Source organism: Anthonomus grandis, chromosome 1, assembly GCF_022605725.1.
Source record: "Anthonomus grandis grandis chromosome 1, icAntGran1.3, whole genome shotgun sequence".
In the NCBI taxonomy this organism is placed as follows: Eukaryota; Metazoa; Arthropoda; class Insecta; order Coleoptera; family Curculionidae; genus Anthonomus; species Anthonomus grandis.
In genome coordinates this window covers 33773679-33796836 of record NC_065546.1, presented here as the reverse complement: position 1 = coordinate 33796836, position 23158 = coordinate 33773679, and the positions used below count along the sequence as shown (strand labels likewise).

Here is a 23158-nt window from a genome sequence, read left to right as displayed (position 1 = left end):
CAAAAATCTTATCTTTATACCTATATTTAGATTGTATCTCTTTTGTAAATTGCATATATGCACAGCATACCTATCAACTATGGTTCGTTGAAAAACAATGAGTATTTAAAAATAGTCTTGCAAATAACAAACAATGTAGTGAAAACATGCACTTCTTCTAAAAAACTAATCTGTTTACAGCTCGTTTCCGATAAAATTTGAAACATTTAAAGGTGTTTAGTCTTCAAGAATTGATTTTGTGAAACATTGGTAAATAATTTCGCTTGCTTATTGACGACTTCTTTGCTGGTTTTTCAACATTTTTTAAAATGGCTAAAACAAAAGAGTTATCGGTAGAAACAAAAGGTATTATCATTGGACTTCTTAAGGCTGGAAAGACTAATTCCGTCAAATTTCGACGGATTTGGGAATTCCAAGGCGGATTGTCGATTATAATATTAGGAAATTCACCAGAGAAGGGACTATTAGCAACAAACTTCGATCGGGAAGGCCAAAGGCAACAAGTTCAAAGGAGGATTTAAATATTATAATTACAAGCTAACGCAACAGACGCCTTACCGCCCCTGAAATCACAGCAAAAATCAACAAAGAGAGTAAAAAAGCGGTCAGTGTTTCGACAGTAAAACGGCGACTTTATTATGCTGGTCTTAAAGGACGTTTAGCTGTATCAAAACCACTACTGAAGGATGGTAATAAAAAAAAAAGACTTGAGTTGTGTGATTGGACACAAAGAATGGACCATTAATGACTGGAAGAAAGTTCTCTGGAGTGACGAGTCGAAATTCGAGGTTTTTGGAACGAAGACGCGAGTTTTTGTTCGCCGTTATGCCAATGAAAGGGTCGCTGAGAACTGTATGGTGGCCTCAGTTAAACACGGTGGAGGTTCGGTGATGGTGTGGGGTTGTTTCGGAGGATCTGCAGTGGGCGATCTAATTAGAATAGAGGAAATTCTTCGAAAAGAGGGTTACAAAACAATTTTAAGTGACAATGTACTTCCTTCTGGTACTCGAATAATTGGGGAAAACTTCATCTTTCAACATGACAATGACCTCAAGCACACGTCGAAATGGTGCAAGCAATATTTAGGTCAATTACAAAGGCAACATCTTCTGAAAGTTATGGTATGGCCCCCACAATCACCGGACCTCACTCCTATCGAATTACTGTGGGATGAACTGGATAGACAAGTGCAAAAAATCAAGCTGTTATTAAAAATCGAGGCGGACATATAGATGAATCCAAAATTTGATTTTCTTAAATCTAATTAATTGAAAAATGTATTGTTTATATTCATTTTGTTATAAATAAACCGTTTAATAAGAATAACTGATGGGTTTATTATTTTTAGTTATAACTTTAAAACAGTCATATGTGGGCAAATACTTTTGAGCGGTAGTGTATTTTAATAAAATAATTAAAATATTTTAAAAACAGTTTCAGTTTAAGAAAGAGCATTTCTTACCCAAGAATATCATATATAACCGTTTCTTGTGCCTCAAGGACCCTCTTAAAGACAACCAAGGGCCACCAAATTTCAGGTTTTGAAACATTAATTGCTACATCAAGAATTTTATTCACTAACGAACATTTTTGGTCTTTTGAACAACTCAAAATATATTTTTTTACGTTAATATAGTTGAAGCCGTTTTTTCACCAATTAATTTCATATATGAACGTTTTTTGTACTTCAAACAGTCTCTTAATTAGAGACAACTTTGTCAACTGTCACCCAAGGCACAAGAGACATTTTCGATCCAATGCCAATTAAAACATTGTCATATTTCTTACTTGTATGCCGGCAGCTCCTCCATCTCTGGCCTCTAAAATCCTCTGCGGACTGTCCTCGTTGGGGTCCAAAGAGTCCTCGCCGCCCGCAGAAAGAGCGGCACGCGTCATAGGGTCGTTGAGCATACGGGATAAAATGTCCGTCATTCGTTGCATTAAGGTGGCTTGAAGGTGAGGCCTTGCCTGTCCTATACCTGGAAATTTTCTTAAAATTTGAGAGCATATCTTTTCAAAATCTATATAACTTACCGACTGTGGTACTAACATCACGTTCGGGCCGCGCGTCTGGCCCAGTATCCGACCAATCACCTCTAAGTCTCAATCTCCTCACTGGCGGTGGGGAATTTCTTTCTCTTTTATTCCTTGCCGCCCTTAATTTCTCCCAAGGCGATTGTTTTGCTATTGGTTTTTTCAGTTCTACAGTGGTGGTTTCCTGTATAAAAATAGTACATCACAAACCCTTGCATATAAATTAAAAAATCAAATAAATACCTGAACATTAAAGAGATATAAATAATCAGAAGAGTAGCTAACAAGAATTTCCCTTCCCGCCTCGTCATATGTTAATGAAGTGATGCGATAGTGGCGGTCTTCTCCCGATTTAGGGGCGGCAAATGAGCAAAATGGTTGAGCCAATAAATGCTCTTAAAAAAACAAAAATTAAGAATTAAAATCACCGACAGGGACACTAATCTTACCCTCAGGAGCAACACTCAAATAGCGGCGATCATAAATTCTTACGGTCGAGTCGGCACAGCCTACCGCCAACTGATGGCTGGCTGTAGGACTAATTGCCAGAGATGTAATTGCCCTCTGACAAGAGACAAGGATGTTGTCCTTGCAACGTTGCTGGAGACAACTATAATAATAATTCTTTTATTTCCTCAGCACAAAATACATGTACAAAAATACAGTTTCTTAACTGAAGAAAAGGTCAAAATCAAAAAAATATTAATTATTTTTTTTTAAACTGTCACCATTATACTTAATTTGAATATTAAAAGATTTTGCTACCTATTATATTACGCAATTTGAAACCTAGCTGTATTATTACAAAGTTGTTGACAAAGCCTTGCTATGAGCTAAAATAATCCTAAAAACATTACAGAATACAGAATGAAATTCTTGAGTATATGTACATGGAAAATTTAACAACATTAAATTAAATAAAAAATAAACGACACTAATTATATAAAAGAAAAGTAGACTATTAATTCCAGCTAGTTACATTAAGATATCCAAGGTGTAACAAGATTTTGAGATGAATATTTTCTTTAAAGTGTTCTTACATCTCTCAGGAGAGGTCTATTGATCTAATTTCAAGAGGAAGGTGGTTGAAGATTTTCTTACCTATATAAATAAATGACTTTTTTATTTGCTCTCTGTGTGGTATTGACAATCTGAAACTGTAAGTGAGCCTAGTACCAAAAGAAATTTCTCTTATAATTCCGGCCAAAGATAAATTTATGATTGTGATTTTGAAAAATGCAAAATAAAAATTTGCTCTTATCATCGTAAAGTTTTATTATCTTAAAAATAGAATAATAGAAAAATTACAACAAACTATTTTAAAAAACAATTTTCCGGCTTGTCATAAATATCCGACCAAATTAAATTTCGAACGTTAAATATATATAACCCTTATAAAATAACAAAAAAGTAACTAAAAACGGCAATAAACAATTAGTTTAACAAACAAATGTTCAGTTCTCGTCAATATTTGGTAGCCATGCCCTTTGCAGCTATCACGGCTGCACATCTTTGAGGCATCGATTCAATAAGTTTGTTTACTCTCTCTTGAGGGATATTTCTCCACTCTTCTTGAACTTTCTCCCACAAAACAGTTCTGTTGGTACAATTATTTACAGTTCTCACCCTCTGTTTTAATTCATACCAATTAAGTGTTCTATTGGATTCAAGTCAGGAGATTGACTCGACCACTCTAAAACTTGGATTTTTTCATTGCTGAAGCAGTTTCTATGAGCCTAAGGCAGCATTATATCTAATATGATATCTCTATAATTTGTAGAGTCCATAGTCCCATCAATGTTGAAAATTGGACCGACGCCTCTATAAGAAAATCCGCCCACAACATAATGTCTAATAACCTCCACCGTGTTTTACAGTTGGTATTTGATACCGCCATTCATTTCTGGTACCTTCCGGTCATCGAACGTATCTCCTGTCATCGTTTCCAAACAAATGAATTTTAGTTTCGTCGGAAAACAACACTCTTTTCCAATCTTCTATCGTCCAGTACTGGTGATTTTTCGCAAATTTTAATCTGGCTATCTTGTTTTTCTTACTAATAAGAGGTTTTTTAATACCGACACGTCCAAAAAGTCCACCTTCGTACAACATTCTTTTTACGTCTATAACAGCCTTTCTTTTTATGAGTTTATTGACGCGAAGAGTTGATTTTCTAGGTCTCCCAGGAATGCGTTTAGCTTCTAAAGTACCTGTAGCTTTATATTTATTAATTATATCATTTACAGTTGATTTTCCAATGTCCAAAATGGTTCAATTACACGTGAAACTTTTTCTTCATTGAATAACTTTAGAATTACTTTACCAATATTTAACGACGTGTATTTCGACATCTTGCCGAATTGAAACTGATAGTATATCATTAGAAGGAATGAAACTCTCTGTTTACATATTTTGCTGACCGATAACGTAAACATAGCCATGCGGATTAAACTATACCTTAGGTAATGGAATCTGGCCAGATATTTATGAGAAGCCCGAAAGATTGTTTTTGTTATAAAATAATTATAATGCCATCACTCAGATGAGAACACACAAAAGCATGATAAGCACTTTAAGCTATCTCAGAATCTGACTATAAGAAATTTCTCTAAGAACATAGCAACCAGAACAAGCCTTATTACATATCTTGATAATATGGTCTTGAAATTTAGGCCTATCATTTGTTAGACCCAAAAATTTGCTAGAATGGTGCCTTAGAATAAGTTAATTATTCAACACAACGTTATCCATAGAACACTTAAAACTCAACACATTTGTTTTTGAGAAATAGGAATATAAACCCTACAAGTACCAATTATAAAAATCTCATATAAGGAGTAACAATCCCATTTAAGTAAATAATATATTGCTTTAGCCTAAAAGTATATATATATGTATATGGGGAGTCTTTGACACCTTGACTTAAATGATTTTAAATTTTATAGTCATTATACTAAATAATATATTTTTGATAAAAGGCTATTTGGTGTGCACTTGACTTGAATAAGTACTAATTTCATAAATATACACTCCAATTAAAGTAAATACCTTATGAATATGGAACAAATATTGGCATGGTACAATTTTAAAAGTGCCTGTTTACTTTTTTTTTAATGGCCTTCTGTTGAGCACATTTAGCCACAAGTTTCAAGTGGAACAACAGTATTTATGTTGTATGATCACTCTTATTTCACAGCCACCTAAATACCTGTATCTTAAACAAATTAGAAAAACTTATTGGTTCACTTAATTATCTAAAAACTTATATCTAACTCTCCATAATATAGATATCTGCTTATATCAATTTTTTTAATATCTGTATTAAATGCTTATCTACTTTATTTATTTTTATATACAGATCGTGTTTTCGTTCGTTCGAGGCGAAATTTTGCAACGTCGCGCGTGTACGAGTGCCTGCGACAGAGTACCGCCCCGGCCGGCCCGAGGACGGGATTAGTAAACATCTGACTTTCGTGGAGGCTGAGTCGTTTGGCGACAAAATGTCCCAAATTATTACGCGAAAATCCAGGCATTTTTATCAATATTTATTCTAATGCTGGTTTTACAGATATGACAATGTGTAAAACCCGCATAGAATTGTAATCTTAAAATGTTTAATATGCTGTGTTTTGCATAATGAAAATTAAAGCATTATTCTAATAATAAATAAAATATCAACTCTGATAAAAATATAATAAAAAATCATAAATAAACAACATATAATTTTTTAAATAAAAGGCTGAAATAAACCGCCTTCTTTCGCTAAACAAAAACTTAACCTATCGTAAAAGCTATTTCGCCTCTCCCAAAAGAGTTTCAGGTAAAATGGAATTGGCACCTTCGACAATTTTATTTCGCAACTCCTCTAAATTTGTTGGCCTACTAAATTCATGCTTATAAATGGTCTGCTTAAGGTAACTCCACAGATAAAAGTCATTTGGAGACAAATCTGGAGATCTAGGAGGCCATTTAATATCGCCAAAAAAAAATGGCCCTATAAAATTGTCGCCCAAAATACCTGCCCAAACATTCACTTTCTGAGGATACTGGGTACGAACCTAAAAACTTCTGTGCTCGTTTTCCTGAGACCAATAACGAACAATGGAAGGATTGTGTTTGCCATATAATGGAAAAGAAGATTCATCAGAAAACAAAATATTTAAAAAAAAATATTCGTTTTCATTTGCCTTTTCCATCATGGTTTCACAAAATTCCATTTTTCGCCACTGGTCTTCAGGAAATATTTCCTTGAATACTTGAAACATTTGTACCCATAGTTTTTCCAAATACGAGCAACACTTTTATTGTTCAATCGCAGTTCCTCTCCAACACTTCTAGTGGACCATGTCGAATCAAGTTCTAGGGTATTGCAAACCATTTCTTCCCGCCGTTCTATATCCTGGACCACTTCAACAGGTGGTTCTTGACGTTTTGTGTGGCATTTTTTACAATCTTGAAGACAAAAAGATGTCTCAAAATTTGTAACCACATTTAAAACCGTTTTTGCACAAGGAGAAATTGCCTCCATAAAACCATTTAATTAGTTGAACTCTTTCGGAAGCGGTATAAACAGCCATAGTGAATGATAACACGATCTGTATATCTACTACCTAATAGTAAACAACAGGACATCTTTTGAAAATTTTAGACAGGGTCACTTGCTTCTCGCCTTGGAGTCTAAGCAAGGCATGCTTTTAAATTTAAGACAATACAGGGTGACTCAGATAAGTAGGTAAATAACACTAGGAAAAACAGGAGTGTTTTTAACTAGCTTACATTTTACATCCCATGTCTAATTAAAATATCTAAATTAGAAGTTTATCAATCTCATTGCAATACAATGGATAGCTTATTTAGTAAATATTTTGATATTGATAATTGTAGGATTGTTGTGACAGGAGATTACAACATTCCTGAAGTTTCATGGAAAAATGAAGTAACAGGTATTAGTGTACAGTGCAATGCTACTTCACCAGCAAATAGTTTATCTAACTGTTTTAATTTTCTTAACATGTATAAACTTAACTTTGTAGTAAACAGTACGAATACTCTTTTAGATTTAGTTTTTTCGGATATAAAAGATATAGATGTGTCAGAAGCTATTGACACATTACTGCCAAATAGTATTCATCATACTGCCATAACTTTTGGAGTTCCTATTAATTGTGATAATATATCCAGTAACTATGAAGAGTATTTTTATGACTATAATAATTGTAACTATTTTCCATTAAATGATTTTTTTGCAGGGAATTGCAGGGGGGTTTTGCAAACTTAAATGTAAATGATTATGTGTCATTATTTTACGACATTTTATTTCAGGGTATTCAGCATTTTGTACCTTTTAAAAAATTTAAAACCTCATGCTTTCCAAAGTGGTTTAGCGTTGAACTACGTAGGATGGTCATAGAAAAAAAGAAAACCCATAAATTGTACATGGAGTCAGGTAAAATTTATGATTATGAAACATTTGTAACACTTAGAAGAAAGTGCAAAGAACTTTGCTATGATGCTTTTATAAATAATATAGAGCACAATATTAATGATAATCCTCAATCTTTTTGGTCATTCATTAATGAAAAAAGAAAGCATTTTATGTTGCCTCAAATAGTTGAATTTAATGGCATTAATAGTCATAATAATCAGGAACTTGTAAATCTATTTTCTGACTTTTTTTCTAGTGTATATAAAATGCCGGTAAAAGATCATTCCAATAATTATGTTTTTCAAAATTGTATAAATGTAAATTATTATCATTTTAGTTTAATTGATATAATAGCTGGAATAAATTCAATGCCATTTAAGCTAAGTATTGGGCCAGATGGAATACCATGTTACTTTTTAAAGAAATGTGTTTACACTTTGGCTATTCCTCTAGCAATGATTTTTAACAAATCAATGGAATCAGGAATTTTTCCAGATTCCTGGAAGGTGAGCAATATAAAACCCATATTTAAATCAGGGAATAGATCGGCTGTTGATAATTATAGGGGAGTCTGCATTCAGAGTGAAATACCTAAACTGTTTGACTCCCTTGTTGCTAAAAAACTGTACAGTGATTGTCGTGGTATACTTAATAGTGAGCAACATGGTTTCATAAAAAATAGATCTACCAATACAAATCTTTTAATGTACATAAATTTTATTTTAAGCAATATGGAGCAAGGGTGTCAAGTCGACTCTGTTTATACTGACTTTTCCAAGGCCTTTGATAGAGTGGAACATAATTTCTTGGTTGCAAAGTGAAGGGTCTTGGGAATTAGCGGTAGGGTAGCTGATTGATTAAATAATTTTCTAACTGTTAGAATGCAGAGTCAAATATGGTAGTTCGGTGTCTAGACCTATAATTGTTTCATCAGGGGTACCTCAAGGGTCACACTGCGGTCCCCTTCTGTTCAATTTGTTCCTATTAGATTTACCTCAAAATATAAAAAATAGCTCGGTACTAATGTTTGCAGATGATGTAAAGATATTTCGGCCTATTAGAACAATGACTGATGTTAAGCTTCTTCAGGAAGACATTGATAATTTTTATGGCTGGCATCAAGCAAATCATATGGACCTTAACGTAAAAAAATGCTATCAAATATCAAGAGTAAAAAGTCCTATTTCTTACAATTATTCCATCAACCATACTAACTTAAAGGTTACCGATGAAATGAAGGATCTTGGTGTTGTATTGTACAGCAAATTATCATTTGATATTCATATATCGGGTATTATCTCTCGGGCTCATAGAATGTTAGGATTCATTTATGGTTGGAATCCTATCTGTCTAATAGTACCCAAAGAGTTACAGTATCTGGATGTTTATCCGATTCCAGATCCCTTAAAACTGGAGTACCTCAGGGTTCAGTGTTAGGACCACTATTATTTTTGCTCTATGTAAATGATTTGGGTTCATTAAAACTGCAGGGCAAAGTGGTTCAGTTTGCTGATGATACCACCATTTTATGGAATCATAGAGATTCTGATAATGTTAAAGCCCAGGTTTTTAAGGATCTTAAGATTTTATCGGAGTGGTGTGCTGCAAACAGGCTTGTATTTAATGTGGGCAAAACCTTTATTATGGGATTTAAGTGTGACGTTCAGGGCCTTATGTTTAGTGAAAACTTCCCAAAAACAAAGAAAGCTGTAAGTTCCTTGGTATTACCATTGATGGTCGCCTTCGCTTCGAAGATCATATCCTAAATCTTGCATCAAAATTATCCTCTGGATGCTTTGCAGTAAGAATGGCGGCGCATGAGCTGGGAGGGGTAGTTGCACGTTCAGTGTACTTTTCTCTTATTGAGTCCCACCTTCGTTATGGCTTGCCTTTTTGGGGTTTAAGCAACAAGGGATTATTAAACATAATTTTTGTGATTCAAAAAAAGGCAGTTAGATACCTATGTTCTGCTGGGTTAAGAGATTCTTGTAAACCTCTCTTTATATCTCAAAAAATCCAAACTCTTTTTTCTCTTTTTATCTTAGAAACAGCTACTCTTATTCATAAATGTCCTAAACCTCCCTCTAACACTGGTCATATGACTCGCCAGGTTAACGATTTTCCTTTACCAATCCCTACATCCTCCCTCACCAAGAACTCACTTATATACCTTAGCAAAAAAATTTACAACCATGTTCCTCTATGTATCAGACAAATTTTAGAAGTTAAGAGATTCAAAAAGGAATTAAAATCACTTTTATTATCCAGGGCATATTAAGCCTTGACGATTTTTTTAATGTACCTTTTAACCTGTGCTCTGACATCATTTTAGTGTTTTAGTTTTGTTTCCTGTTAAATAATTTAATTTACTTCTTCTAAATTCTGTTTTATTGACAGCTTTACTTATTTTTTAATGAAATTTATCAAAAAGAGGTTTTTTTTTTCTCAATCTGTTTTGTTATGATTAATTTTGGTAATGTGTGTAAATTTTATGGTAAAGTGTTTTAGATGTTATGTTTGTTTGAAATTTGAAATTTAAAGTGAATTTGGAATTTTTTAGTTTTTAGGATGCTTGTACACAAGATTTTGTTGTCTTACGTAATAAAGCACATTTTCTTTCTTTCTTTCTTTCTTTCTTTCTTTCATCATATGGTCTAGTAAGGACTTTTCAATTTTTACGATAAAGAAACTATATTGCTCGCTAGTTAGAAGTGTTCTGGAGTATTGCTCACCTATCTGGAACCCTTGTTATGTAACAATTGAGCGAGTGCAGAATAAGTTTCTTTGTTATATTGGTTACAGGTGTGGTTATATCAGAGATGATTATTCTTATAGTGAATTAAGATCGCTACTTAATATTGATACTTTGGAAGGGAGGAGACTAAATCTTGAAATTCGTTTACTTCACAAGATTATTAATGGTGTAATTGATTGTCCAGATGTTTTAAATCTAGTATGTCTGAATGTACCTATAAGAAGGAATCGGCATACTAATGTTTTTTATATTCCTTACCATTCTACAAATTATGGCAAAAATAGCCCTATTACAAGAATGTTAAATAATGCAAACTCTATGCAACAATCTGTAGATTTTTTTGGAACTTCAGAGGCAAGATTTAGAGGATCTTTAAGGCATATATTGTGACATATACTTTCATTTTTTTTTGTATAGCAATGTATATCTATACTGTATTTGGTAATTAGTTCTATTTATTGTAAAATGGCAAGTCCGTAAATAAATAATTTTATATATCTTATCCTAAACTAGCATAGTATACTATTATAATTTTACTATTCATTATTTAAGTCTAGTTTTATGTTAATTATGTTTTCAAAATTTAAGAAAAATTGCTTCTAGTTTTTTATTTATGGTAACTTCTACCATAAGGGTTGCATGGCACATTGGTAGTAAAGATAGTTTTCCAAGTTCCATGTTTAAAAACTGAATGGTTTGAGAATTGTTTGTACAAGAAAAAAGTCTATGATCACAATCACATATTTCTCTATCTTTCATGTTTATTTTATATAGGTATTGATTGAAATTACTGTATCCTACCAAAAATCTAAAATAGGATATTGACAAGTATCTTGGAAAATCATGCCTAAGGAATAAAGTGTTTTTGTCCAGACTTTTTTTAATTGAAGTATAGGAATTTTTTGTGTTTGATATATATTCCAAAAATGTGTTTTTCCAACATTTAAAGGCCTTTAAGTAGATAAAAGTTTTTATTAAAAACTATTGTTCAACCTCTCAATATATTAGTAACTGGCCCTGCAGATAAAACAAAATATGACAGAAACATTGGCTTTGCAGCAATAAAGCTTTAAATAAACCATGCAAAAGTTCTGTACATTTTTTTTTCATTAATAATTAATGGCTAATTTACTTACCAACTTTTTTCTCTCAAATCAAACCACCTAACAGTACCATCTTCTCCACAACTCATAAAAATATGTGGGTCATCAGGAATGGTCATAACTTCATAGCTAGTAGTACCTCCATGACACAAGAACTGACTATGGTAAGTCTCTTGCTGTCTGTTTAAATCTATTTAAAAAACAATGGGAAATTATTTTTTAAATAATCAGTAAAATTTAGAATTTCCCAAGTTACCAGTATGTAAAACTATCCCATCCCCAGAACAGCTAATGATCTGGTAATCACTGGTGCAAGGCAAAAATTTTGCACTGAATATGTTTGCCTTATGGCTAGTGGCATAATTTGACTGAACTTTATAAGTAAAGCCATTTGTTACTGCTAAATGTTGATCATCGGATCCAGAAAGAAGCAAATCGCCTCTTTCATTCCAGCAAATGGTGTTTACACATCCTTTGTGGACCTCTAGGGTTCTTATTAGGCCTAGACGCTGCACCAAAGATGGGTCATCTATAGAATGGGGTGAATAAGGAGGGTTTGAGATTGTTTTAAAACCAATTTGTACATTCATGGAAATAATAATGGTTATCTTAAGGAGGTCTGCAGCCCCTCTATATTAAATAGTTTACTTACTTTTTGCTGTTTTTGAAATGCTGTGTATTTTTGTATCGAACCTGCGCTGCCAAACGTCTAAAAAAACCGAATTTCTGCTGTTGACCGACATTTTTTAGGAGTCCCCAGTCCTTGATTTTCTTAAGAGAAATGACTCAGTTTTGTTTAAAAGATGAAACATTTAACGGCCATGCCTTGCGGAAAATTGGAAGTTAAACTATGATTAAAACGAATCCACGACGGATTTCCACAAAGACTAGTGGGATAAATTTAAAAATAAAACCTGGCACCAATAACAGAGAAAGTAAAAAATGTTTGGTTTTTTTTAGTAATTTTCACATTCATAACAAACAAAGCCGCTGTCACTTTTGACAGAAGGTAACAGCTGATAACTGTCAAAATTCTTAAGCCATCTTTAAGCAAGTAAGCGCTTATTTAACGTCTTTTTTAAGACATTCGAGCGATCAAGTCATGACGTCACCGTAAAAGGCGCTTTAAATCGAAACTTTTTAATGTAACGTCGGGTGTGCCACAGGGCTCGAACCAGTTTTTTTTTATAAATGACTTGATTGAGTCACTCACTTGTCATAGGCTGGCTTTTGCCGATGATTTGAAGCTAGATTTAAATGTATATGGTTTGGAGGATTGTGTTTTTCTTCAGAACTGCCTAAATACATTGGAGGTATGGTGCGCTGTTAACAGGTTAGACTTGAATGAGGCTAAATGTAGTGTGGTCAGTTACTCTAGATCAAAAACACCCTTAAATTTTAATTACTTTATTAATAATACTATTTTGAGTAGATTAGAGCAAACTACTGATCTTGTTATCACCTTTGACTCTGAATTTACATTCGTTCCACACTTCAACAACATAGTCAAGTCAGCCCTGAGAAGGCTTGGGTTCATAATTAGAAGTTCTCAGAGTTTTACTTTGGAATCTACATTAAGACTGCTTTTCTGTTGCTTTGTGAGATCAAAACTGGAGTTTGGCTGCATTATATGAAACAGCTCTATCAGAATCATGTTGGTCTCCTTAAATCTGTTCAGCGTAGATTTGCTTTGAAGTTTTTGGCCTTTAGGCAGGATGGCATACATCCAGTTAGAAGGTTTGATCATCGGCAACTATTGGAACACTTCAATCTACATCAATTACATCTCATAAGAATGATCTTCTCTGTAAAATTCCTGCATGGGTTACTGAATGGATTCATTGATAGTCCCAGTGGCGTGTCGTGAGGTTTGTGCCAGGAGGGGCACAGTAAAAAAATAAATTTTTGCAATGCCACGCCTAAAACTCATTAAAAAATGGTTTATTTTTTTTTAAATAATGATATCATATGAAACAAAAAAAAACGAAAACAATGGCACGTTTTGAATAAAAGTTTACCTATCTCTTTTACTTAAATTGAATCCAGGATCGATTGAACTCAACGAAAAAAAAAACTGTAATATCAGAGTAGTCTTTTAATATCATATAAGTCAGTTCACTAAGAATAAAGGAATTTTCTTAGCACGAAAAAGCAACCATAAAAATAAGGTAAGTATTTACTATTTACATGAATTATTGTTATGTTTAGGTATATTTTAGAATACTAATTTCGAGATCATTTTATTATAATAACTAGAAGAGCTATTTTTTAAAACAGAAATCCGCTCTACGGTCCTTCATGGAAATAAATTTTTCTAATACTTTGTCATCAAAATTATTTATTTCATGCACCAAATTTCGATTAATGGACATTATAGCCAGAGCATTTAGTCTATCATTAAGCATGCTATTTCGCAAAAATGTCTTTATGCGTTTAAGCGTAGAAAAAGTACGTTCTGCTTCTGCCGTGGTCGTTGGAGTTGTCACGATAATTTTTAATATTTTTGACGTTTCAATAAACGTCTCATGAAGGGTGTTGTCCATGATAAATGAAAGAAGATTCATTGCTCCGACAATTTCTTTTAAATCATCTCTCGAATAGATTACCTCTAATTCTGTTCTTAGCCTTGATTTGGTCAGCATTGGTTAAAATGAAGCTACATCATCTAAAACTGCTACAGGAAACTTTTTGGAAAATTCTGAATATTTTTCTGTATTAAACAGGTAAGCGGCTTGCAAATGACCCCGATAGGAAAAACGATCCTTCATTTGAGTTGTAATTGTATCACAAATTTCTTTGGCAATAACACTTCGAAAATTATCATCGGTTCGTCTTCTCTTAGGCGTAGGAAATTCGGATTCGACAATCTTTTCAATCGAATCAGTTTCATTTCGGATATTAGAAATATTTTTCTCAAAAATTAACAATTCTTTGTGCAACTGAACGCTGTCTTTATTTTTAGATTGAAGCTGATTGTACAGTATGTCAACGTGTGGTAAACTTCTGTGAAAAAGTGTTAGCCAAAATACAAACTCTGAATCTTGCAATGCTCTTCGTAGACCGGAAGCTTCATTTGACGTAACGCCTTTTTCATACCTACTTTCAATTTCTTCAAACACGTTAAGTTTTTCGCGATTTTCATAAACAAAATTAACTGTGCGAATATTATAGTTCCATCTAGTAACAACCGCTCTTGGTAATCTTTTATTTATGATTTCTTGTAAAACTTCACACCGGTGAGATGAGTTTGAAAAAAAAAAACGGGTATTGCTGAGAGATTACTAAAGAACACGCGAACTTTAGCGTTTTGTGATGCCGATTTCTGCATTATTAGGTTTAATTGATGGGCATAACAATGAATGAAATGAGCATTTGGGTATTTTTTTTTTATTTGAGCTTGAACATCGTGGTTTAAGCCGCTCATAACATTTGCACCGTCATAAGTTTGTGCTATCAATTTTTGAGGAGTTTTTAAAACTAGGGGATCAATTTGATCTTCTATGCATGTTTTTAATCCAGTGGCTATTTTATCTGTAACCCTTAAAAAACCCCAAAAATGTTCACGGATGGATCCTTAATAAAAATACCTTAATATTAACACCATTTGACAATAATTCCAGACATCAGTGGTTTCGTCGCATTGGATTGATAAATAGTCAGCATTTTCAATTTGCTTGCAAATTTCTTCTCTACATACTTGTAACATACTATCGAGAATTTCGTTTTGGATAATATTTGAGGTCCCTTTAAAAACAGTAGCCATACGCAAGTGTTCCTTTCGAGCTCTGCAGTAAAGTTAATTAGCTCTTTAAATATTTCTTGATTTTCTGAGGATTCTCTTTCATCATGACCTCTAAGTGCTAGTTCAAAAGCACTACAAAATTTTACACAACTAATTATCCTTTTAAAAAAAATATGACGATTTTTCTGGACCTTATTATTATGTAAAATAATACTTTCTCTGTAAGCAGAGCTTAACTGTGTCATAATATTAACCTTACCGAGTATAGCGAAAGCAGTGCAAGAATTGATGTGGTCACGAGACGATTCATGTTTTCTCATTTTCTCAGGAAGATGGTGTAAATCACTGATTCCTTTCCTTGCCCAGTTAGAGTCAGCTTTAAAAAACAACACGGGAAACAGAATAACAAATTTCTTATTTCTCACCCACATATCCACTTAGTTTTTTCATAAATATCCTTTGAAAATCGTCGGGTAAAAGATCTGTTCTCGGCTTTTCGCGTACTAGTTTGCGTTAAATTTAAATTTGGCAAGGGCCTTCCCAGTTCTTTAATTTTGACTTGATCGGCCAACGGCAATATTATCAATAGTATTCATCATAAAACGTAAAAAAATCCTCAAAGCCAAATAGGTATAACGATATTACCAACACAAAAATCGATAATATGGACAAAACAGTACCTCGTTAACAACGAATTGCCGATTAAAACGCGCCTTTCCTTGCAGAACAAAAACATCAGGACGGCTATTCTGTATAGTGATGCGAAGAGTCCGGATTAATCGTCCGTTCAATCCGAATATCAAATTATTCCGAATCAATCCGGATATCTAAATCGTCCGGATACACGCCTCCCGTCCTCCGTTAGCCCGACGATGAAATAATTGTATGAGCTTACAAGAGGCTCACGAAGTTCCACGTTCCACCGGCTAAGAGAATCCGAATTAAATCGTCCGGACAAATAACCCGGCAACAAAGCATTTTCGTATTGATATTTTGCATCGTTTAAAATACACTTGATTTATTACATACATAATTAGCTATTTTAGTTTTAACATCATGTAGAAATCCGTAAAAATGAAATGTCTAATGGGTTGCATAATGCATACCTTATATTCGAAAAACAGGTATAAAAAACGTTTATCGGACGGTCGAGCATCGAGCCCGAAACATAGCATAATTTGCCGAACGGGCAAGGCATCGAGCGGATGAATTAATCCGGATGAAAAAAACGAATTTTCAATTCATCCGAATCAGTACTGTCCGGATATTGAATTAATTCGGATTTTTACAACACTAATTCTGTAAACGCGTGAAACAACATTCACACGAGAAGTGGGCGGAGCTCACTCGAAAATTACTAAAAGTTTATTTTGTAAACAGGGGAGCGCTCACATCGTGCGAAAAATGCGTGATCACACTTCTACTGCTAAATTGTGAGGGAGAAGGGTATCCTAAGGCTCGATGCACACGGCGATTTTTCGCTCGAAGTTCGCTGCGAGCTCGCCGCGAAGTTTTCTCGCATGCATGTAGCAGACCAAAGGATCAAATCGTGCGATTCACACGTAGGCGAAATCGCAGCGAATACGCCGAGTAGACGCCGCTAACCGCCGGCGCTCGCCGGGGACTGCTACTTCGCGACGATTTCGCGGCCAAAATTCCTCGCTGAGCCTCGCTCTGCGGGTAAGCAGTACTTGTTGGAACATTGAGCAATTCACACGGCTCGCCCCGGTCGCTTGCGCTCGCGTCATTATCAGTGGTGTGTATATAGTTTTTCTCCGGTAGTATTGGTAGGTAGATTGGATATTAAAAATAATGGTACGATAAGTACGCCACTGCAACACGTCTTGAACCATCCACGCTAAAGTCGTAAACGTAATGAAAGTCCGTTGAACGCGATTTCTCTTAAATAAACTTGCTCGTGTGCACTGTAGAACGGCGTTCTCGCAGCGATCTCGACGCGATGACGTCGCGAACGAAATCGCTCGTGTGCATCGAGCCCAACCTAACTTCCGAGACATGTGACAGAAAGACGCGTGGGCGATGAAAATCCAAAAGAAATAGCGTTGTTTTGTTTGGTTTGTTGGTTCTGATTATAAAATTAGATTAGAATTAGAATTATTTGACCAATTACACTCTGCCATTTTAATACCACAGACTACTTCTATCTAATTTATTAAAGTCGTAACACTAACACAGACAATTATTAATGTCTTTTAATCCGTTGTACAAAAAAATAAATAATAAATACCCGGCATCCGGTACGTCAAATGTCAAAATCCTTGTCAGGTCAGTGGCGCGTCGAACGTATGAGCGTATTCTATTGGTCGAGAATCTGGTAACGCTGTAAGAATTACATGATCGTGATGATCGTTCACCACACGGTCATTGCTATTATAGAATACTAATTTTTATACCTAGGGAGAGGAACGTGATGTGAGATCCCTTCTCTCAGTCTCTCTCTCTTAATATCAAAAAAAAAAACTAGGAAATGGACGGACGAAAGTTATCTGGCTCGTATTGGCGCAAAAGAAAACTGCAAAAACAGCAAAAGGAAAAGAAAGCTATAGAAAACACTCTTAAACTCACAAGTTTTTTTATACGGGGTAACACAGACGTAGACGAGAGCAGAAGTATATGCGAACCTCAACCTGGACCAAGTACGAGCGCTAGCCTTGCAAATGAGATGAATACCCAAGAGACCGGTCTTGAGATGGAGCCACAGGAAAGTCTTTTGCAAAATAATACAGTTGGTGATAGTATTATAGGTAAGTATTTTTGGTGATTGCATGCTTTTACGCATAATTGCAGTTTAAAAAAAACCTTAAAGACAAAATCCTTTGTAAATATTTTAATTGTATTTGAATGGTATAGAAATGCATTCAAATGTATTTATTTGTAGATGCAAAAACAGACGATTGGACCGAATTTAAGGATCCGGCACTTTGGAAGGATGGTCAAAATTTTGTGCAAATTCTTTTGGATAACTGGACCGAACAAATTCTTGATAAAATTGACTTTTCAATGTCTAAAAGAAAACATGGGGACCAAAATAGGTATGCTACTAAGCAAATTTTTTATAAGAAGCTAGTTAACGGTGAAGTAGTTCGAAGAGATTGGGCAATTTATTCAGAAAGTACTGAAAATGTGTTTTGTTTATATTGTTGTTTCTTTAGTAACAAACAAAACCAATTTAAAACTGGATTTTCCTCGTGAAATAAATGCATTGAGAAATTCGACGAACACGAGCGTTCCATTGGTCATCTAGATAGTTTAAATGTTTACACAAGCCGCCAATTAAAGCGAGGAAAAATTAACGATGAGTTGGAAAAACAAATAAGTTGCAAAAAGGATTATTGGGTCGAAGTATTAAGAAGAATTATAAGCGTGATTAAGTTTTTGGCCTCTAGAGAATTGGCATTTAGAGGAACTGATGAACGTTTTGGTGAAAAGCGCAATGGGAATTATTTGGGTTTATTGGAACTATTAGCAGAATATGATCCGTTTTTAAAAGACCATATAAATCGAATGGCAAATTTGGGCAAGGGTAAAACGTCATACCTATCCAAGGATATCTGTAATGAAGTCCTCACTATCATGGCGAATCGGGTTATTGAGCAAATTGCTAAACAAATTAAGGCGAATACATATTTTTCAGTCAGTGTGGACTCAACACCCGATATATCACATCAGGATCAGCTAACAATAATTTTAAGGTATTGCAATAGTAAAGGGCTTCCATTTGAAAGGTTTATAGGATTCTATGATAACATTGGGCATGGGGCACAAGAGCTTGAGCAGTGCGTCATGGATATGCTAAAGACATTTAATTTGGACATTCAAAATTGCAGGGGTCAGTCATATGACAACGCAAGCAATATGAGTGGTCGATTTTCTGTGATGTTTCTTCGAGTGCAAGCGCGTATTAAGGCACATAATGAGTTAGCAATCTATGTTCCGTGTGCCGGACATTCTCTCAATTTAGTTGTTCAAAATGCTGCGGATTGCTGCTTCGAAGCAACATCTTTTTTTATGCTAGTTCAAGTTTTTTATATTTTTTCGGCTTCTACACATAGATGGAACTTGTTGTCTAGTACAATAAGAGATTCATCAGGCTCTGAGAAATCGCTCATGCTAAAAGGGTCAATACAACTCGTTGGTCTTCTCGCTTTGATGCCATAAAGGCGCTACAAAGTAGCTACAATTCAATAAAGACTTGTTTAAATAATATAGCAACAGATGTTAATGAGAAAAATATTGTAAGAGCCGAAGCAAGTTCGTTATGCCAAAAACTTAATTTCTTGGAAAATGGGATAATCTTATCGTTTTGGTTGGATATTTTGGGGGGTTAACGATGTTAATAAAATTGTACAAAGAGAGAATTTGGACTTGTGTACAACTTCCCAACTTTTCTCGTCTTTAGTAGAATATTTTGATTTCTTACGTGATCGCTTTGACCATTATGAGAGCTTAGGAATGTTGTTAACAGAAAACGAAAATTATATTGAAAGGCGAAATATCAAACGAAAATTGCAATTAGGAGAAAAAAGTTCCGACGTAAATTTGAGCCAGAGAGACAAAATCCGCACGCAGTGTTTTTTTTTAATAATCGATAATCTAAAATCTGAAATTATTCGTCGGTCAGAAATATATCAAACATGTTCAAATACATTTGAATTTCTTTTTAAGCTAAAATTAATAGAAGATGAAAATATTATCACTGTAGCACCCAAACTAAAGAAAAAATACAGCTCCGATTTAGATGAATATTTTCCTCAAGAATGTGTTCATCAAAAAAAACTATTAAATTCTATATCAGAAATTAAATTAGAAACTCCATTAGATTTAGTTCATGCATTATATGAGAATAAACTAATATCTACATTTCCCAATATCAATATTTGTTTACGCATTTTTTTTTCTATAATGGTCACAAATGCAAGCGGTGAACGATCGTTTTCTACTCTAAAGAGAGTTAAAACCTATTTACGAAACTCAATAGCGCAAGAAAATTTAAACTTTTTGGCAATTATTTCAATTAATAAAGATATTCTTGATGAAATAGATACATCTTCTATAATCGAAAAATTTGCGTCACTAAAAGCAAGAAAACAATCGTTTAAGTAATTTATATGCATTATTATATAAATATATTTATGTGTAATTTATTTTTTACGTTCCTTTAAAACCAAAGAATCTGTTTTACTTTTTGTAGAAAGCTTAAGAGTTGAGTTTGTTTTTTTTGGGAGTTTTAGTTGTAAGAGAGTTTATGCTATAGAATTGTTTATTTTTATTTGTATACTGGCGTTGACCTGATGTATTTTTTATTTTGTTTTATTGTAAAATTTGTGTGAACATTTTTTAAAATAAAAGTTTTTTCAAAAAAAAAAATTTTTTTGAACGAGTGGGGAGAGGAACGCTCCCCCCCCCCCCGGGCGCTGTATTTTTGTAGCACCGGGCGGCAAACTACCTTAAACCGGCACTGCTTTAAGCCGTTTTTTTATGTTTTTCTTTGGTTTTCAGACATGAAACCAAAACCAAAGGAAAAATTTCATCAATACGATGAAGACGCACTAGAACAAGCGGTCAATGCAGTTAGAAACAAGGGAAAATTGCGCGAAACGTGTAGGCAGTACGGGGTCCCCAAATCAACGGTTCAGGACCGCATTAAAGGAAAAGTTGTCGACCTTTGCAAAACGATGGGGCCGGATCCAGTTTTGAAAAAAGAAATTGAAGTAAAATTAGTTGAATGGATTGAAAACTTAGCCAGTTGCGTTTTTCCGATAAAGAAGCAAGTATTACTAGATACAGTTCAGAAAATTGTAAAAGAAGAAAAATTAAAAACAGTGTTCACTAATGGTCGACCCGGATAAAGTTGGTTCTCCGGCTTTATAAAGCGACATTCGCGTTTAGCTTTAAAAAATGCAGAGTCCCTAGAAAAATACAGAGCACAAATAACTGAAGAATACATTAGATCTTGGTTTCAAGATCTAAAATCTTTTTTAGTTAAGTCTAACGCTGCAGACATTTTGGACAAGATCTAAGTCGGATGCTGAACGGCGATGAAAGGGGGTTCTGCCTGTGTCCAAAGAGTGGGAAAGTATTGGGTGTGAGAGGACGTGACCTCAATATTATTAAAACCGGAAGCAGCAAGGAAAATTTAACGGTATTAATTACTTTTACGGCCGATGGTAGACTTTGTCCCCAACTCGTCATATTTCCATATGTAAAACCACCAAAAAGTATAGTAAACGGTATGCCTTCTCATTGGGTCCTCGGCAAATCAGATAGCGGGTGGATGAGGTCGAAGGTATTTTTCGAGTATGTGGCTAACGACCTAAATAAATGGTTAGAGAACGAAGGGATTCAGAGACCGGTATTATTTTTAGTAGACGGGCATAAATCCCATATGTCTGTGGAACTTAGTAGATTTTGCCATGAAAATGGAATAATATTGTATGCTTTGCTGCCATTGCAACGCACTTACTACAGCGTGCGGATGTCGCGGTTTTTAAGCCTTTAAAGGATTATTGGCGGGAAGAGGTAAGAAAATGGCAGGCTGAAAATGAAAATCGTGTGGTTACAAAGACTGAGTTTTGTCCCATATTTGAAAAAGCCCTTCAGAATCCTAATATGTCAAATAATGTGAAACAGGGCTTTAAGGCATGTGGTTTGTACCAGTTTAATCCAGACACAGTAAATTATAAAAAGTGTGTGCAAAATGTTCTGGAGAACTTATTAAGCGAAACAACGCAGGTTGAGGAAACAGTATCGGAAGCAGATATCATAAGCACCGAAAAAGTTATTTTAAAGCTGAAACCGAAGCTATCTGAACTAGGATTTTGCACGGATACAATTTTAACCCTTATAAAAACACTTATTCCTACTAACACAAGTGAAGGTAATGACGTTTCTTTTTTTACTCCAGAAGAGATTCAGAAAATGAACGTTATTTTTACTGATGATGCAACTACACCTAGCAGTGAAGTATCAAATCAAGAAGAGACTGAAAACCTTCAAAACCCTCAAGTTGTAATACTACAAAATGTACTTCTCAATCCAGGTCAAACAAATCAAAATACTCACATAGAACCGACATTAGAACCAAATGTTTGTTCTTATGAAAATATAGAAAAGAAAAAATCTTAGAAATACTGGATGATTATGAATTTAAAGATTTAATGCTGAGTATTGTGTTTGAAGATGTTGATATTTCAGAATCAGATATATTTACTAATGGAATAAATGACCAAGAAATAAAGGAAGCACATGAGACCAATCTAAAAGAAAATAAATTGGAAGACACCTCAGAGAACATCAAAACTAACGAAGATGAAGAAAATAAAAATCCAAATAATAAAATAAAGTTTCAAAAAAAAATCAAACCTGATGCAACAGAACAAGCTAACCCTGTAAAAGGACTTATGAAAATAAATCACAATCTGATTGAGAAAAAAATCACTTCATCCACAATAAATGACAAATGTCCAGAGGAGAAAAAAAATAATCAGGATGACAAAGAGGAAAACTGGACACCTTTGAAAAATGAAAAAAATTAAACTTTAAATTCAGTTGTAGTGGCTAAGTCGGCTAGCTGGAGCAGCTCTTCATTTGAAAAACATCTTGCATATCCACAACCTATTAGCAAAACAAATAAGAAACGTCAACGGGAGAAAATACCCTCCGCAATTTCTTCTAGAGCTTGGAGAGAGTATTATGAAGGCAAATTAAAGGAAAAAGAGGAGAAAGAGAATGCGAAAAAGAAAAGGAAAATAGCAACCCTACAAAAAAAAACAAAAAATAACAGTGCAGGTAACCAAGATAAAGATAAGGTAGAAGAGTCATCTACCGTACATAAAAAAAAGCAAACATGTGAAGAATGCGAAGACGAACTTAATAGTGATACCGAAATCGAAGGTGAAAAGAATGTTGGCTGTGAATTATGTAGTCGCTGGTATCACTTGGAGTGCACAAAGTTGTCAGGACTCTCCTATGATGAAGTCTCTAACTTGGATTTTGTCTGTAAACTGTGTGATGATGACTAAAACACGTACGTTAGTGAAGTACTTAGTTTTTAGTTGCGTGATTTTAGACCCTAGTTA

General features: G+C 34.3%; 1 protein-coding gene and 1 long non-coding RNA gene across 2 annotated transcripts in view; one reads left to right on the top strand and one right to left on the bottom strand.

Annotated features, from left to right (window-relative positions):
* The window catches only part of LOC126734689 (DDB1- and CUL4-associated factor 6-like), a 35248-nt gene extending 22935 nt beyond the window's left edge, over positions 1 to 12313 (bottom strand). The window contains exons 1-7 of the mRNA XM_050438402.1: positions 11970 to 12313; positions 11574 to 11846; positions 11351 to 11507; positions 2484 to 2644; positions 2278 to 2429; positions 2035 to 2218; positions 1789 to 1979 (exon numbers count right to left, since the gene is read on the bottom strand). Coding sequence (XP_050294359.1) covers positions 1789 to 1979; positions 2035 to 2218; positions 2278 to 2429; positions 2484 to 2644; positions 11351 to 11507; positions 11574 to 11846; positions 11970 to 12060 — 1209 coding nt within the window. The 5' untranslated portion in view covers positions 12061 to 12313. The remainder of the gene's footprint in view (positions 1 to 1788; positions 1980 to 2034; positions 2219 to 2277; positions 2430 to 2483; positions 2645 to 11350; positions 11508 to 11573; positions 11847 to 11969) is intronic.
* Positions 12314 to 17725: 5412 nt separating this feature from the next.
* Positions 17726 to 18934, top strand: LOC126734923 (uncharacterized). Its single transcript, XR_007660209.1, has 3 exons — positions 17726 to 17824; positions 17959 to 18112; positions 18715 to 18934. It is a non-coding gene; the product is annotated as an uncharacterized LOC126734923 (long non-coding RNA).
* The last annotated feature ends 4224 nt before the right edge of the window (positions 18935 to 23158 follow it).